The sequence below is a fragment of the Saccopteryx leptura genome, chromosome X (assembly GCF_036850995.1).
Source record: "Saccopteryx leptura isolate mSacLep1 chromosome X, mSacLep1_pri_phased_curated, whole genome shotgun sequence".
Classification (NCBI taxonomy): domain Eukaryota; kingdom Metazoa; phylum Chordata; class Mammalia; order Chiroptera; family Emballonuridae; genus Saccopteryx; species Saccopteryx leptura.
Genome location: NC_089516.1, coordinates 6,261,239 through 6,279,387, shown reverse-complemented (window position 1 = coordinate 6,279,387; position 18,149 = coordinate 6,261,239). Strand labels below are relative to the sequence as shown.

The window sequence follows — 18,149 nt, the reverse complement described above, 5'->3', positions numbered from 1 at the left end:
GAACACTGTTCTGAGTAGTGTGATGAACTCTCGTGACATCCCTCCCAGGATGTGACTCCTTCCAGCACCCAGCATCTCCATGCTGTAGACATTCCCTGCCCATTAGTCATTCAGTCGTTGTCTCGTTATTGGATCGACTGTCAAGGTATCACGGTGATTGTGCTCAAGTCACCCTTGTTTTACTAACAATACCATGGAAATTTGGATATGCCAAAGAGAAGTCATAAAGTACTTCCTTTCAGTGAAAAGGTAATAAAAATAGTATATTATAGGGTTTGTTACCATCTGGGGCTTCAGGCATCCACTGGGGGTCTTTGCAGGTACCCCCGTGGATAAGGTGGGATGACTGTAATTGAATTGCCTTGTGACTCTTCCTTTTCACCTCTTCTCCTAAGATGCATGCCTCATTTCTGTCTTTTATGCATCATTTCCATAAAAGTAGCTAAGTAATTAAAAGTAAATGTTATCTTTAAATTATTCTCCTTGTTTTTGCTGGACACCAAAGTAGCAGATATTCAATTAACAGCTTCCATCTTAATCTTCTTGGTGGCTAACACTGCTGAGAAATCATGCTGACTTTGGGCAGGGTGCCAAGCCTTCTTGGTGACAGTCAGGCGATTTTATTTAATCTGCAGCTTCATTAAAATGACTAGCTGTTGTAGTTCATCACTGATGGCATATTATATTGTTTTGTAACACACATACATGCACACACACACAAAAGAACCTTCTTAGTTTAAGCTTTTTGTTTTGGTTTGTTTTTAAGTACACAGAGTTGTTTGAAGCAAGCAAAAAAAATTCAGAAATCAACAGACAGTTTTGAAAGAAAGTGCCCATACGAGATGCACAGCACAGAGTTTAGTGGGTCCCCTTACCTTTATGGAGGTACTGGAGTCAAAGCGAAATGATTTGGTCTGCCCATTTTCCAGATAGACTTTCAAAACATTTGGCATAAAAAGAAGTGAATTATCCTTAACAGTTTCCTGTTTAACAACAACATGAAGAGAGGATGGCGTTTAGGTCAGTTGAATTATAATTCTGCTGCTGCCAATAGCCACACATATCTACAATTTATTCTAAGGTGACATTAAAAACAAAACAAAACAATTGAACTCTCTGAGGCCAACCAAGGTGTCCTTTTGGTGATATCTGAGTTCAGTTGTTCATGGAAAAATTCTTTTCCAGCTACAAATAACTCAGTTCATTCAAATAAAAGAGCTTTTCCCATCAGAAAATCAAACAAGTGAGTTTTTTTTTTTTAAAGTCATGGTTTCCCATTGGAAAATATGGTCACAGAAATGACTCCTTTGTAACTAAGCCACAATGTTTGGAACCACAGGCCCAGACTTAGCAGAGCAGTATGTCTTAGCAGAATGAGCACCAGTGATGATGTGTTAGATGTGAGGCCTGTGGGTGCAAATCATAAGCATTAATCAGCTTCAAATATAGACTTATTCTGTGAAACAATTTTTAGCTCATGTAGGAATATTCCCAAAACTCAAAGAGGACATATAAAAGGAATGGGTTAGTGTGTTGATGGAGAAAAATACTAACTCTATAACAAACAGATAATTTAAATTTAACTCAAAAAGAAGTGCTTCAGAAAACAACTAGGCATGGTTGGTTGGCTCAGTGGTAGAGTATCAGCTTGGCATGTGGAGGTTCGATTCCCAGTTAGGGCACACAAAAGTGACTATCTGCTTCTCTACCACTCCCTCTTTCCCTTCTCTCTCTCTTTCTGTCTCTCTCTCTTTCCCTCCTGAAGCCATGTCTTAAATGATTCACGCAAAGTTGGCCCTGGGCGCTGAGGATGGCTCCATGGCCTCACCTCAGGTGTTAAAATAGCTTGGTTGTTGAGCAACAGAGCAATGGCCCCAGATGGGCAAAGCATCACCCCATAGGAGGCTTGCCAGGTTGATCCCGGTCAGGGCATATGTGAGAGTCTGTCTATCTGCCTCCTCACTTATCACTTAAGAAAAGTTCTTAAAAAACCCCCAAAATAAATAAACAAAATACACAATCCAAAATAAACAATAGAATTGTATCCTTTGACTTTCCTCTGTAATTGCAAGTAGGGAGAGATGAAAGGGGGAGAATGAAGGCACGTTGAATGAGTTCCAGGAATCCGTGGAGGAAATTGTGTTACTCACATGTAGTTGATCATCAAGTCACAAGAGTTGAGGGGAACTCAACAATTATGAAACCACATGTCCCTTGTTTTACAGATGAGGAAACTGAAGACTTGCTAATGCCCTACAGTTAGTCTATGAGGATTTAATCCCTGAAAATTTCTGGGACAGGTTCCGCACCTTTCACTTCCTGTTTCTCTGAAATTCCTTCCTCTGCTTTCTACTTCACCCATGACTTCTTTGCTACCCAATTCACTGGGTTTGTCTGGCCCCAAGTCCAGAAGAAATAATATACAATGACTCAGAAGAGCAAGAGCAGACTGGAAGGGAAGACTGTCGCAAAGGCTGAAGAGCAGACACATGACTGAATGTCCCTGCCAGACATAGGTCTGTTGAGAGGCAGTGGAGGCTGCATGAGATGATCGACCCCCCAGGGCTGTCCCCACACACCAGCTGCTTCGAGGGAGCCCTGTTCTATCAAGGGACACAGTGAAACTTCCACAGCAGCCTCTATAGTCATATTCTTTCTGAAGTAGCATAAACTGATTGCCCAATCTCAGAAGCTTGAGAAAAGATGAGGGAAGTTTCCCACAACCTTCTGTGATACAGTGATTCCTCCATGGCTGGAACCATCCAGCGTTAGGCTGGACTGGTTGTCTTGTTCTGAAATGATAATGTATGGTAACTCTGTATTCAGAGTGATGGGAATCCACTGAACTGAGCAGAACAAACTATGGTGTGGAGGGAGGGCAGGGGAGATGGGGTGATAGGCAGTTGGAAGGACAAGGCCACAGCTAAATGCTCATAGGCAGTACAGTGACTGCCTTATGACACTCCCTACAAGCATCACAGTAGTACGCAGATTGGCCAGCTGAGCCCCTGGACTCCATGTAGGGCAGACAGAGGTCAGTAAGCATGAGCTAGAAGATACTTTGACCATCAGTGCCTCGCCCAGGATGTGCAGGTCCGCATCTTCAAATTCAGATCCAGGACCATGCTCAAGGAAGAGTTTGTGACCCATAAGGAGCATGCTATGGATGAGCTTTGACCCTTGTGAGTTTATTTAAACAATACCAACAGCAACAATAAAACCTCAACAAAAAAGCTGGCACTACAAAGATCTAAAAAAAATAGTGCCTGTAATGATGGTTTTCTAAAAACTAAAAATACTATGCTATACTTTTTTTGGAAAAAAACCTAAAAATAATACATACTATTAATGTTTGCATTATTCATTTTGAAGATTAGTTATGTGTGCGAGCAATCATGATTGCTATCAAGACCTATTGATGAAAATCCTGGCAGGAATCTCTTCACTTCTGGTTGCATATATGAAAGTTTCCCACCATTTTAACTTCTTTTTCATTTTGATTCGTTGAAAGAATAAGAACATTTTATTTTGGCTAAGGAAAAATTAGTGGAAATACCATACTTTTTTCAAAATATATAAGGGGCTGTCATGGAAGAATGCTTAGCTGGCAGAATGGGAAGAAGTAGGTGGAAGTTTCAAAGAGGTATATTTTGCTCAAAATGAGACAACATCAGTGACTTCAAATCAAATGAACTAATTTGCAAACTAGTGAGGTCTCTAACACTGGAAGTACTCAACACCAGACTATTCCAGATTCTGGAAATGTTAGAGGGAACACATCAGGCACAACTTGGTGACTGCTCAAGCCCTTTACAATCCTGAGGGTTGACACCCCTACAAAATAGAATTTCAGATTAATCATTCCAGCAGGGCTACTGGCTTTGCTTAGTGCCTTAATTACTCGCTCTGAGTCACAAGCAGGCGACTGTCAACTCACCGACACTTGGCCGTTGATGATGACCTCCTCGGAGAAGCGCACTTTGACAGGATTGGACTTTAATCTGGCCTTTTTTGCAGCACTAATAAATGCTGATTTGGGAGACTAAAACAAAACAAAACAAAAACATTTGATCTGATTATTGGTAACATAATGCAAACCTTATAACAGTTGCTTTTTATCTTTATCTTTCCAGATATGCAATATTTTTTAGTGTTTGGTACATGCCCAATTCAAGGATGAAATACAAATTATAGATGCATTCGAAACCTTGTCATGCTCATAAGGTAATAAGTTTGATTTAGTCACCAGACCAGAACTACAAACAGCATGTTTCCTATTCTCTCTGGGCACACTTCCAAGGACCTTTTTACATGATGGCTGTGAAAGTACCTACACCCTGATTTTAATACAGAGCTTTGAGTACCATGTGGAAGGTGAGGTGGTGGCCAAATATAATGTTGGGCTTATGATAAGTGGCTCACTAATTATGTTTTTTAATCAGGTGAAGAAGAGCCATTGACAGCTCTAAAATGATTGATAATTTCATTGTTATTCACATTAAGGGCATTGGGCATGTGAGCAAGCAAGTGCGTGTGCATGCACACACACACGTGTGCACACACACACATGCACACACCTACACACACACGCTTTAGGTACCCAAAACTTGAGTTTCAGCCTCTTGCTTTTAACCTGTGATCATGTGGTCTTACTGGGCAGGGTAGAGAGGAACCCTTGACTTAAAATTGAAAGTTGACCTCTTATTTTGCCTTTCCTTACAGGTTCTTTGTACAATCTTTTATTGGAAAGAGGGCTGAGAGACTCAGTTGCTCAGAAACTGAAAGTCCATTGGAAAATCCTGCCTAGAGGGTCTCTGTGTCCAGGGAGATCCCTGGCTGCACAATGTTGGTAAATTTACTTCATCTGAGAATCATCCTTGTTGCAGAATTTTAATGAAGCCTGAGGGAAAGAAAATTCACTTCTAGTAGTTGTGTTCATTTTTAAAAGGAACTACATTCTCTATTGAACCTAATATAGAGGTAAAATTGTATGCTTAAATCATCCAATTGCTATTTTAGAGATTAAAATGGTCAAATGTTAGAGATTGCATATGGTTCAACGTAATGTTTTCATACTATATAGTCCCAAGAGACTGAGGACATTGTGTAAAGAATTCTATGTAGTAATTGACTGTAGCATCAGCACAGAGGTTCAACCTTTTGTGTACTGCATTAATTTCAAGGCACAAAAGTCAATTTGGGTGTCCCATACTTTGAATTTCAATTAAAGTGGGAAAATAAAAGGATTCCTATCTTTGTGAGATATAATTATATTTGAGACCAATTAAAAAATAATATGATTTAATGGATAAGTATCATGTCTATCCACACAATAGAATATTATTCAGCCATAAAAAAGAATGAAGTTCTGACACATGCTACAACATGCATGAACCTCAAAAACATCATGTTAAGTGAAAAGGAACAAGACAGAAAATGCTACATATTATATGATTTGGTTCCCTTTATATGAAATGTCCAGAATAGGCAAATCCATAGAGAAAGAAGTAGGTTAGTGGTTGCCAGAGGCTAGTGGAGGGGAGACCAGGGAGTGAGTATTTAATGGGTACAGGTTTTCCTTTGGGGGTGATGCAAAAGTCCTGGAGCTAGATAATGATAATGGTTACACAAGATTTTGAATGTACTTAATGCCACAGAATTGTACACTTTAAAATGGTTAAAATGGTAAATTTATGCTGCGTATATAATAAATAAGAAAATGTTTTTATTTTATTATAATAATACAAAACACTACAATTAAACAAAATCATTGTTAAAAAAAAACAGTAAAACAAGTATGGGTGTGTTCCTGGTGGCATTTTGCTTTAATCCTGGGGAAGTTCTGTTATTTTGAAAGTCCCCCTCCACACCCAGCCCACCTTTTGCTTTGAGCAGTGACACAGGACTGGATGGATGGATGGTTTGACCTCCAGAGCTGTAGTTCCTCCCCTTACGCAAGATGTTTCAAGAGAATGGCTGCCCTTTAAATAAGACATGACCAGACAAAACAACCCTCTCCCCCCGAATGGCTGCTCCTTAAAAAGAACAGCTTTGAATTTGCTCAGTGTGACGTTAAAACTCCCACTGCAGAGGTGAAGTGATGACATTGTGTTCTCTTCGGTAGCCTGGTAATTATAGGCCAAGTTTAGTAATGATTAATGAACAAATCATACAGTAGTGAGTTCATTTGCTTTTGATGTGCAATTTTTAGCTGAAGGGAAAGCATGATTCTCCTTTAATGATTTTAAGCCAGCGATATTTACATTGGCACAGTGAGTTTAGCCAATGCACTGGCTGTAATAAAGCTACCCTGAAGAGACGCTACTAATTAGATAAGCTGTCGGAATGTAGCAACGCCCCGCTTACCTGGTATTGTTCTGGAATGGAGGATTTCATACATGTTCAATGTGTCAGATACAGACATTTATTCTTCTATGCATCTGAATTTTTAAGATAATATTTTATCATACTTTTCTAAAATGTTCTGCATACTTTCTTTTTTTAAATTTATTCATTTTAGAGAGGAGAGACAGAGAGAGACACAGGAGAGAGAAAAGGGGGGGAGGGGGGAGCAGGAAGCATTCACTCCCGTATGTGCCTTGATCAGGCAAACTCAGGGTTTCAAACCTGTGACCTCAGTGTTCCAGGTCAATGCGTTATCCACTGTGCCACCACAGGCCAGACCCATAAGTCCTTGCATCAATAAAAATGTATGTTTAACAGGACTTATTTTTTATTCATATCATTTGATATGTAATGGTAGAATGCAGTGATGTTCCCATGGAAGTAGAAAGGGTTACCTGGCCCTAGGGCAGGGGTCGGGAACCTATGGCTCATGAGCCAGATGTGGCTCTTTTGATGGCTGCATCTGGCTTGCAGACAAATCTTTAATAAAAAAATAACGTTAAAAATAAAACATTCTCATGTATTACAATCATTCATTTCCTACAGCTTCTGTTCATGGTTGCAGGTGGCTGGAGCCAATCACAGCTGTCCTCCGGGACAACACCAAATTTTTATTGCATAATGCGTAATGTACACAGGTCGTTGTGAGGTCAGGAAGTAAACTTCCCTCCTTTTAATCAAGTAGTCATCTAGCTAATTGCAGAAACCCTTTTGACAAAGAAGATGGCTAAAAGAAAAAAAGATGAGGCGTATCGTACTTTTCAGCAGGAATGGACGAGGAATTTGCCTTTGTGGAGAGAGCAGGTTCTGCAGTGTGTCTAATGTGCAATGATAAACTTGCATTGATGAAATGCAAGCGGCACTTCGACACACACCATACTACATTTGCATTGAAATTCCAGCGGGGGACAGCAGGAAGAAAGCATGTCAAGAGCTACTGTGTAGAGTGCAAGTTAGTCAGCAGCAACTCCATGTTTGGACCCAACAAGGTGACTGGAATTCGGCTAGCTTTGCTGGTGCTTTAGCAATTGTGAGAAACGGAAAGCCATTCACAGATGGGACATATGCCAAAACACTCATGCTTGATGTTGCCAGTGAACTTTTTGACGACTTTTCGAATAAAGACAAGATAACCAAACAAATAAAAGACATGCCTCTGTCAGCAAGAACTGTGCACGATCGTACCATCATGATGGCAAATCAAATTGAGGCAACACAAGTGAAGGACATAAATGCAGCACCATTCTTTTCTCTCGCTTTGGATGAGTCAACAGATGTAAGTCATTTATCCCAGTTCAGCGTGATTGCAAGGTATGCTGTCGGTGACACACTACGTGAGGAAAGTCTTGCTGTCTTGCCTATGAAAGAGACAACAAGAGGGGAGGATTTATTCAAGTCTTTCGCTGAGATCACTAAAGAAAAAAATCTACCGATGGATAAACTTATTTCGGTGTGTACTGATGGTGCTCCGTGCATGGTGGGGAAAAACAGAGAATTCATAGCGCTTCTTCATGAACATGAAAAGAGACCTATCCTAAGTTTTCACTGCATCCTACATCAGAAGGCGCTTTGTGCTCAGATGTGTGGCGAGCAGCTTGGTGAGGTGATGTCGCTGGTCATTCAGGTGGTCAACTTTATTGTTGTCCAAGCTTTAAATGATTACCAGTTTAAAACACTGCTGGATGAAGTTGGGAATAATTATCCTGGTCTGCTTCTGCACAGCAATGTGCGTTGGTTGTCAAGGGAAGGTGCTCACCCGTTTCGCAGCTTGTCTGAGTGAAATCCAGACTTTTCTTGAAATGAAAAACGTTGAAAATCCTGAGGTAGCTAACACTGAGTGGCTCCTGAAGTTCTAGTACCTCGTGGACATGACTGAACATCTGAACCAGCTCAATGTGAAAATACAAGGCGTTGGAAATACAGTCTTATCCCTTCAACAAGCAGTGTTTGCATTTGAAAACAAGCTGGAACTCTTCATCACTGACTTTGAAACAGGTCATTTACTACACTTTGAAAAACTGGGAGAGTTTAAAGATGCATGCACAGCAAGTGACCCTGCTCAACATCTTGATCTTCAGCAGCTAGTGGGCTTCACATCTAATCTCCTGCAGTCATTCAAAGTGCTCTTTGGAGAATTTCATGAGCGCACTCTTCTTTTTAAGTTTATCACCCATCCACATGAGTGTGCAGTGGACAGCGCCGACCTGAGTTACATCCCCGGAGTCTCCATCAGAGATTTTGAGCTACAAGCTGCTGACCTGAAGGCCTCAGACATGTGGGTGAATAAGTTCAAGTCACTGAATGAAGATTTGGAAAGACTTGCACGACAGCAAGCAGAGTTGGCGAGCAAACACAAGTGGGGAGAAATGAAGAAACTTCAACCCGCGGACCAGCTGATTGTCAAAACTTGGAACGCGTTTCCCGTCACATATCACACACTGCAGCGTGTGAATATTGCTGTACTGACAATGTTTGGCTCTACGTATGCATGTGAGCCATCTTTCTCACATCTAAAGAACATTAGGACCAACCTACAATCACGTTTAATGGATGGAAGTCTCAGCGCCTGCATGAAGCTTAACCTCCCCACGTATCAACCAGACTACAAAGCCATCAGCAAAACCATGCAGCACCAGAAGTCACATTAATGGTAAAAAGTACTTTATTCCTCACTGGTTAGCAACAGCATAACAACGTTATTAAAAAGAATTCAGAAACTTACTGTACTTTAAAAGTGTTGGTCTTACATAAAATATACATATTTACTTGTATTTAGTGTTAAACATATTGTATGGTTCTCACAGAATTACATTTTAAAATATGTGGCATTCATGGCTCTCTCAACCAAAAAGGTTCCTGACCCCTGCCCTAAGGTAAGTGGCCCCGTGTAGCAGAACTTATAAAGAAGGGATGCTTCTCTCATCTCTCCCTATCTAGAGCAAGCCCACCACCTGTAGCCTTATTCCCATATTTGTTCACCTAGGTCACCAGGACCTAATGACAGACCTGGTAAGCTAGGGAAAGCAGAATGCAAACTAGATAGCCAAGGTAGTAAAGCAAATATTACTTTATGCATAGTTTGAAGCCTAAGAATCCACATGGGTACATTTTTCTTATTCTAGATTTGTGACTTTTTCATATAATTGACATTTATTTTAAGAACTACTTTCTGATAATAAAAACATAAGCCCTTCAAGTCTGAAGGTTATTGAATTAGAATCAACAAAGTAATGGCTTATTCCAGTGGCTAGAGTTACTTTGGTTCACGGAGAATGTAAACCAGTCATGACAGCAGTTTTCACTCAGACCCCTCTTTGTGGCTCAAAAAATGTACAATGCCCAGCACACAAAATCCTGGTGAACTAATTCTTAGCAACCTGCAGACCTGATCATAAGTACTGCATATCCCGTGGTGGAAATGACAAATGATTACCATTTAGAATAATCAGATTCTCCCACTGTTAATTAATTCTAAGTTTAATAACGCTGGCACCTCTCTCCAAATCTGCTGTTGCTAAGGTGGTAATGACAAATGTGTGGCATGCTCCTGACGCTTTTAGATGCTCTTAGAAGTCACTAGAACTTAGCTTGAAAATAATTACATAAATAAGATTAATTTCTGGAACTGAAGTGTAAGGGTCTTAAACTTGCAATCCCTTTAGCTTTACAGTATCTTTATTATATGCGGCTTAAGTGTCTGTTTGTCGCCGATAGCTTATTGGTTGCTTGCATAACTGTACTAGCCAATGGGGTGAAGTTGCCATGGCTGAACGCAAATTGAGCAGGTCGGGGGAAGGTGAACATTTGTTTGCATTGCCAATCATCTGCTTTTGAAACAATTTAAGGCTGAACACAAATTGAGCATGTCAGGGGGAAGGTGAACATTTGTTTGCATTGGCAATCATCTGTTTTACATAAAAACTACGTCTTAACGTAATTTCTTTTAAGAATGCCTCCTAGAAAATACAGCACTGAAGAGGAGAGAAAAGGAGCTAAAGCTGCACAAAAACGGCTTTCTCAACAAAAAGAAACCACTGAGCAGAGAAAGACAAGGCTTGCTTCAGTCACAGAGCAAATGCGTCTTTCTCGGCAAAATGAGACTGATGAGCATAGAGAAACAAGGCTTGCCTCAGATGCAAGACAAAAAAGCCTGTCTCGACAAAATGAGTCCCTTGAACAAAGGCAGGAGAGAAATGCAAAAAAACAACAGAGTAATGCTGACCGAAACGCAAAAAGGATTAAAACAGTTTCAAACAGAGAAACTTTAATTTTGGAGCATTCCTCTGGTGACATGAATATTAAATGTGAACACTGTCAGTCCTTAAACTTCAAGTTAGAAACTAATCGATTTGATCGTGGCAAAAAAGGATTTTCTCAATGTTGCAAGGATGGAAACATTGTAGTTCCACTAATTGAGAATTATCCACCACTCTTGAATAAATTTTTGACTAATCAGCATCCAAATAGCAAACAGTACATGGATAGCATTGACTAATCAGCATCCAAATAGCAAACAGTACATGGATAGCATTCGATCCATTAATAGTTCGTTTGCTTTTGCGTCCATGGGAAACAAACCAATTGACTTGCCTGGACCAGGACTTTATTGCTTTCGACTTCATGGTCGAGTTTACCATCAAACTGGAACTTTGCATCCCTCTGACGGGAAAAGAAAGTTTGCTCAATTATATATACTTATCCCTCAGAAGCCAGTTCGGCACATTTAGAATGGAATAAAAGAGTTCCTGAGACCTTACTTAATGACATGGGGGAATTATTTCAAGACATTAACCCATTTGCTACTGCATATAAAATGTTGCACGAAGTTGAAAAAAAGTTGGCCTCTAATGCTATAGCAAGCAATGAGCCAGCAATCACGTAAAATTAAAAATAATTGATGGTCCTCTGCAAGGCGAGCTTAAAAATGATGGAAAGATCTACACAAGAAATGTTGTGTACAAAGAGATCTTTGACATGTGAATTAACATTTTATTATTTAAATCACCTTTATTTATTGAGCTAGCGGTGGCTCTTAAGAAATGTACCACCAGTGGTTTCCTTCATTGCACTCTACTTTAAGCAATTAAACAAGTAGAAGGGGGAAACCCCTGGGCACTAAGCTAAGGGGCGTCCTCGCCGCCTGCCCTGGGTAATTCAGTTTGAATTAGCAGACACCTTTGCACAAATCATTTTAATTACAATTTATAATATCTAGAGCAGCGGTCATTTCGTATGACCGCCGGGCTTTCTAGTTACTTATATAGTAGGCATTGAGAAAATGCTTGTTGATGACTTACTAGCCCGTAGATAACTTTGTTTGGAGTCCCCCAAAGTAGATCCTATAAGCAGATAGCTGATTTTGGAGGAGCTCCCAGGAAGCATGGGTAGGTAGGTGAATTGGGGAATGGAGTAAGCCAATAAAGCATTCATTGTTAAGTCAGGCACCACTGTAAGCAACTGGAAACTAACCCTACTGGGAACCTTGGGAAACAAGGTAGACCACAGGCTTCAGAGTTGTCTTGACTTAGGAAGAGAGGAAGCTGGGAGATTGATCTTGTCAGTGATGGAATGGCTGCTCTCCCAGGAGTGATAATTTGTTAGCACTTTCAGTTTGTTCCATGAGCATGCTCCTATGTCCAGAAAAATCCAACAGGCAAAAAAGTCACTAGTGCTCCCAGTTGGAAATTGGGCTGACACTGGGGCTTCCATGAGGAGTTCTGTAGCCTCCCTCCGGTGTGTGCAATATGCTGGAAGGCAGGTAGGAAGTGAGATGCAGACAAGCAGGTCCCTAAGCTCTTTGGCTTAGAAGAAACCTAAAAAAGTGTGACTCATGGTAGTTCAGGGATATGGGAACTGGAACTGACTTAGCCCAAGTCCCAGAGTTGGGGTTGTGTGATGAGAGGTTATAGACCTCATGAAATACTCTCTGTCTCAGGTATGGTTGAACTGGGAAGTTCTGGACTTGAGAATTGGGGAAAGGACAAAAGAAAGAGGCTGGCTAAGAAAGATCTGTAATAAAATAGTAACAGTACAAGTAGATAGTACATCACAACCAAACAAATAAAATTCATGAGTAACTCAGAGATTTGCCTTCTAAAACTCCATACTGAGGAAATACTACTAAATATGAATTAAGATTTATATACAAAGATGTTCTTTGCAGAATTATTTATCATAGCAAAACATTAGACATTACAAGGGCTCAATGATAGGGAGTTGGTTAAGTAAATCTTGGTTCAATGTAATGTTTTATAGCCATGTATATGACGCTTATGTAGAATCCTTGATGACATGGGGAAATGTTTGATATACTAAGTGACAGAAGCAGAATAAAATTGTACACACAATATAATCTCAACTGTTGACAAGGCACAGAACAAAAGGATGGAAAGACATAGGCCAAGTCCTGACCAGATAGTTCAGTTGGTTAGAACATCGTCCCGACAAGCAAAGGTTGTGGGTTTGATCCCTGGTCAAGGCACATACAGGAACAGATAGATGTTTCTCTCTCTTCCCCTTCCTCTCTTTCTAAAATAAAAATTAAAAAAAAGAAAAAAGAAAAGAAATAGGCCAAAATGTTTGCAATGGTTGTCTCTGAGAAAAACTTCTGCCAACACATATTTTTCTGCTTCTGTATTTCCTATGGTATTTACTCTTTTCCCTAAGAAATAAATTAAAAATGATGGAGAGAGAGCCCTCCATATTACTTAAGGTAGGAGGCAGCAACATATTAAAAATTATTTCTTCTCAAAGAATTTTGAGGATCCTAAGATCTTCTTCCAAGCCTCCTTGACCCTTAATGGAGACTGATTTTTGTGACTGGGTCACACTGAGGTGCCCTGAACCCAGGTAAAATATGGCAAGAAGGTGTAAGCATTGGTTTTCTATCTTGACTAGACCTTATTATGCACAGGAAATACAACATGAAAAATGCTGGCCAGCAAACTACAAAGAAATTAAAATGCTGATTTTTATTATCTGTAATAAAAATAAAATTCATGAACTTTCTTTTGGTCTGTTGGGTCATCTGTTTCTGTATGTCAATCCTGATTTACCAAGAGGATATTTGCAAAATAAATAAAACCCAATAAAAAATTTAAAAAAACCCCAACAATTTGCTTGTAGGAAAATCCAAAAAGAAACATATAAGTAAAAATTTGCAATTTCTTCTCTTATCTGTTCTTCTCTCTACATGCAATGTATCTAAGTAACTTTGTTTTGTTTTGTTTTGCAAGAGAGAGAGACAGAGAGACAAACAGGGAGGGAGAGAGATGAGAAGTATCAACTCATAGTTGTGGCACCTTAGTTGTTCATTGATAGCTTTTCCACATGTGCCTTGATGGGGTGGGGTGGGTCTTCGGCTGAGCTACTGACCCCTTGCTCAAGCCAGCAACCTTGGGCTCAAGCCAGCGACCTTTGGGCTCAAGCCAGCGACCATGGGGTCATGTCTATGATCCCACGCTCAAGCCAGCAACCCTGTGCTCAAGCTGGTGAGCCCACACTCAAGTCAGATGAACCCACACTCAAGGCAGCAACCTCAGGATTTCGAACCTGGGTCCTCAGCGACCCAGGTTAATGCTCTATTCACTGCACCACCGCCTGATCAAGCAGTAACTTTGGGGATTTAACCCCTTTATTTCAACTCCTACAATACATAGGAGGAAAGAGCCTCTTTGGAATAGATCAGTGAGGGAAAACTTTAAGTAGGATGGTGGTTCCCAAGTGAGGGAGATTTTGTTCTCCAAGGAACATTTGGCAATGTCTGGAGACATTTTTGGCTGTCACAACTAATGGAGAGGTACTGCCATCTAGTGGGTGGAGACCAGGGATGCTGCATAACTCTCAACAGTGCACAGGCCAGCACCCACAACATGGAATTCTCCGGCCCAAACAGCAACAGTGCCAACAGTGAGAAACTCAAAGGTAGTACTTAGAATGCTGAGACTTAAGGGTGAGAAGGATTCAACTAGGCTGAGGAGGTGGTGGGGTGGAATATGTTGTGGGTATTTCAGGAAGGAGGGCTGGTCAAAGGAAATCAAAGGTGTGAATTCATCCGCAATAACTGGGAGGGGGAGAGCGACTCTGAAGAGCAGAGGGAAAGCTGTCGGCCAGCGTGTAGCATGTGCTCCTAAATGCTCTTGCTGAATGTTGACTGTCAATAGAACACAACAGGGAGAGCCACTGGACTGCCTAGAAAACTTGAGATTATCTGTTAAAAGGAAGTCCCATGACTCACTGACTCACTGATGGTAATAATGGGTATTCATATAAATAACAAGTCATGCAGATTCAAACAGCAAACAGAGTAAGCAAAACCAGAAGACACAACCCTTAACTTAATGCAAAACTCCTCTCTCTTTCTCTAAGTCTACTGCATGGGGCAAAGTGTTATCCACATTGCAAAAATAACCTGGTTTGGAGTCAAGTGGTTTTGATCTTGCATTGCTAATAAGTTATAACTCTCCGTCTCTGGAGACAGAGAATTCAGGAAAGGCAGGGTCAACCTGAGTTCCTCTAGGAATTGATAATTGGTCAGTCACTTGCTCATTATTGACATTTACATCGGCTTGACCAAAATAGATTTGTCCACAGCAAAGAAATAAAGAAGTCTGGGTAATTTGAAGTGAGTATGAGTGACATTTTGGTAACTGAAACAGTCTAAAAACAGGGCAGCTCTAATTTCTAGAAAAGGCATCGTAGAACAGGAGATGGTGGAGCAGGGAGGTCCTTGGATGGGAACTAACCTTCTCCTCATTCAGATGAGGAAACCGGAGTTCTGCGTAGGTATAGGAATTACCCATTATATTGTTGGGAACTAGATCTCAAATCTTGGTTCTCTTACATCTTGTTGTCTTCTTAGTTTTCACATCAAAAGATGTGTGTGTAGTTTTTATCAGAGAGATGGGACTAAAAGAAACAGGCAATATAAAGCTGAGTCTTTTATATATATAAACCATTAAGCCACGATAAAGTTGTTTTTTAAAAAATCATGGGAACTGAAGGCTGACGAATGAAATTCTGATGACCATGTTACTTCTAATACCCACCTTTTAAAGCAGGTCTCACCGAAACATCTATTTCTCTACCAAATTATTTTGACGGGGGTAAGAAAAGCAATTGCGCTTCAGCTTCCTACAATTGGTCATTCCCATTAGACTTATGATTCTTAAGCTGAAAATTCCAAGAAAATATTGAGTTTTGTGTCATTTCCAGATGGTGAGAGTTGCATAGGGCCTAAGAGTTGATTTTTAAGATATTTAGGAAATGCGCTACTTTCCTTTCCCTCTAATATTGGGTTTGTTCTCATGAAGTACAAAATACAAACAATTAGGAGTTTGGAGCTCCTATTGCGAATGTATGCTAGTTTTTCTCTGCCGTCATTCATCATCATGGATTCACTGGAGCGGGGGGAGGAGAAAGAAGCCCCAGATCCTACGATGGCACTTTTACTCACAGAATACTTACAGGGTAAGGCTGAATGACAGTCAGGAGTATTGATTCTTTGCAGCTTCTGTAAAAGAGAAAAAAAAACACACATATTTATGAAAGGCACAGAGCCTGAATTCTAACAGTCACAGTGATCTTCTGAAACGAAATGTGTGATGATTTGGTGAATGTCACTTGGGCTCACAGGGCAAAGAATCCAACAGCTCAGAAGTGGGCTTTCAGACCACAGAGAAAACCAGAATCAATTGCTCCCCCAGTGTAACAAACAGCCCAATTGAAAGCTTCCCATGCGGTTTATGTTGGGCGATACTATCTACCATGCATAACAGCAGGGCCCTAAAATAAAACTTGCTGAGGGAAAATTGGTTTTAGAAGCATCAACTCAGTCTTTATATACTTTTCACTGCTTTCAGGATTGATGGGTCCCTTCGGATTTTCCTTTAGCTGCTTAAAAAATTTCTGTGTAGTTTTCTGTAAGGGCAATAGATTATTAAAAATTGTATCAATTCGTTGAACACCATTATCTTCTTAGGGTCAGCACCATGAAAGAAAATGTTACTGCAGGTTTTTAGGTAAAAACAGCATCCCAGGAAACATGACTTCCCACACGGAGTGGCTTACTGAGTCCGTGGTAATGATGCCTAGGACTTGGGCCAATAAATATTTCAGACAGCCACTCACTGGGAAATATTTTTCACAATAAGAAACACTTTGTAGCTAAAAGCAGAACAGTGTAATATAATGGTTTATTTAATTTCCCCCAAGTAACCCAAACCTTTCAAATAATTCAAACCCTTGGGGGGAAATTATATTATGGATTATAATAGTTTTTCTTCCTTCCTTCCTTTGTTCCTTTTTTATCATGAGTAGGAGAAAGGTCAGTCGCCACTTGGTTGAGGAGCAGCTGACTTCTCCTACCTTGGGTTGTAATTAATTCCCTGCTGTCGTGATTTATTGCCCAAACAAATGTAGCACAGGGACCAGTTGTGGGCTGTTCCCTTGGAGAGCTGCTAGAAATTGCATTTGCAGCACTAGCTGCCCTGTGCTTTGGCCCACTCATGGCTGGCTGGGTTGGATCATGTTCTACTGATTTCCACAGCAGTGGTCAGAGTGGGCCCTGAGGGAGCGACTGGGGAGCAGGGACCCAGGAAGAGTAGGACTAGAGCACAAGGAACCCAAGAAACACTCAGAACACAGGCTGATGGTGATGGTGGGAAGGACAGTTCACTGTTGAGTGGCCCATCTGCTCTCATGAGTCCCCGGTTGCCAAGCATTGGCAGAGAGCCCCAGTGAATGGAGTAGACAGCCGGTGTTCCCATCCGATGGGGTAATAGGGCAGCAGTGTCATCAAAGGAGGATTCAGTAGGTAAGGTGCATGATCGTGCATTGTTGGCGAGCATGTCAACACATGTTGTTACATGTGATAGTGTGAGATGTATAAGATAATGCCATTTACACAGGCTCAAAATACATGCACAAAACAGCAATATATTTGGAACAATGCAGTAAAAATGATAGGGTACACACTAAATATATTAGAATGGTTTTCTCTTGGGGGAGATGGGAGTGTGTGTGAGTGTAGATAAATAAAATCAGAGAGGGGCCTTGCACAGGTCTATCCTGATAATCATTTATTTATATCATGAATTTATGAGTTTGGTTAATTCAATCCTCTGCACCTGTGATTTAAAAATAATCATAACTTAAAGAAAACTTATAAACGGTTTCAGGGGAGGTGGTTCTAAGAGCTCTCTAAAGGAACCCCAGTTTGCCCACTAAGACAATGAAGAACCAGCCTTCCTGGTCGGGGCGCCCCTCCTGCTGCCCTGAAACAGCTCTCCCCTGGCTGTAAACAGTCACTGGACCCCCATGTGGAAAGCAGCACAAACAGAAACAAAGTACTGCTTCTGAGCCGCACTCAAGTTCCCTTGTTTGTATGAAATAGGAAACACCAAGCTCATAAGAAATGGCACTAAGGACCTTGTGGGTGTGGCAGCCCTGCTAGTGGGCCTCCGTGTCCTGCCTGGACTCTTCTGCCCAAGTCTGCTCCCAGAGCCCTCGGTAGCAGCTGATGGGCCACCAGACCTCATGCCCTGGGCACAGCTGATTGGACCCCAGTGTTGGAGTAAGCCAATCAGATTTCCTTTCTCAGAATCAGAACGAGGAGCTACAGCCAAAGACAGTTGAGAGCTGAGTCACATTCATAGCTGAGCAAGAGGAAAGGTTACAGATGTTGGTGGTCTCCTGAGCAGTCCTGCTTCCCACCATTACTGAGGGTTGGTTGACCACCATTCTGT

At 40.9% G+C, this 18,149-nt stretch overlaps 1 protein-coding gene across 2 annotated transcripts in view; it reads right to left on the bottom strand.

Annotated features, from left to right (window-relative positions):
* FRMPD4 (FERM and PDZ domain containing 4) overlaps positions 1 to 18,149 on the bottom strand; it is a 507,254-nt gene that overhangs the window by 40,721 nt on the left and 448,384 nt on the right. For both annotated transcript variants that reach the window (XM_066356802.1, XM_066356803.1), the window contains exons 5-7: positions 15,871 to 15,916; positions 3,938 to 4,042; positions 876 to 983 (exon numbers count right to left, since the gene is read on the bottom strand). In XM_066356802.1, the coding sequence (XP_066212899.1) occupies positions 876 to 983; positions 3,938 to 4,042; positions 15,871 to 15,916 (259 nt within the window). The remainder of the gene's footprint in view (positions 1 to 875; positions 984 to 3,937; positions 4,043 to 15,870; positions 15,917 to 18,149) is intronic.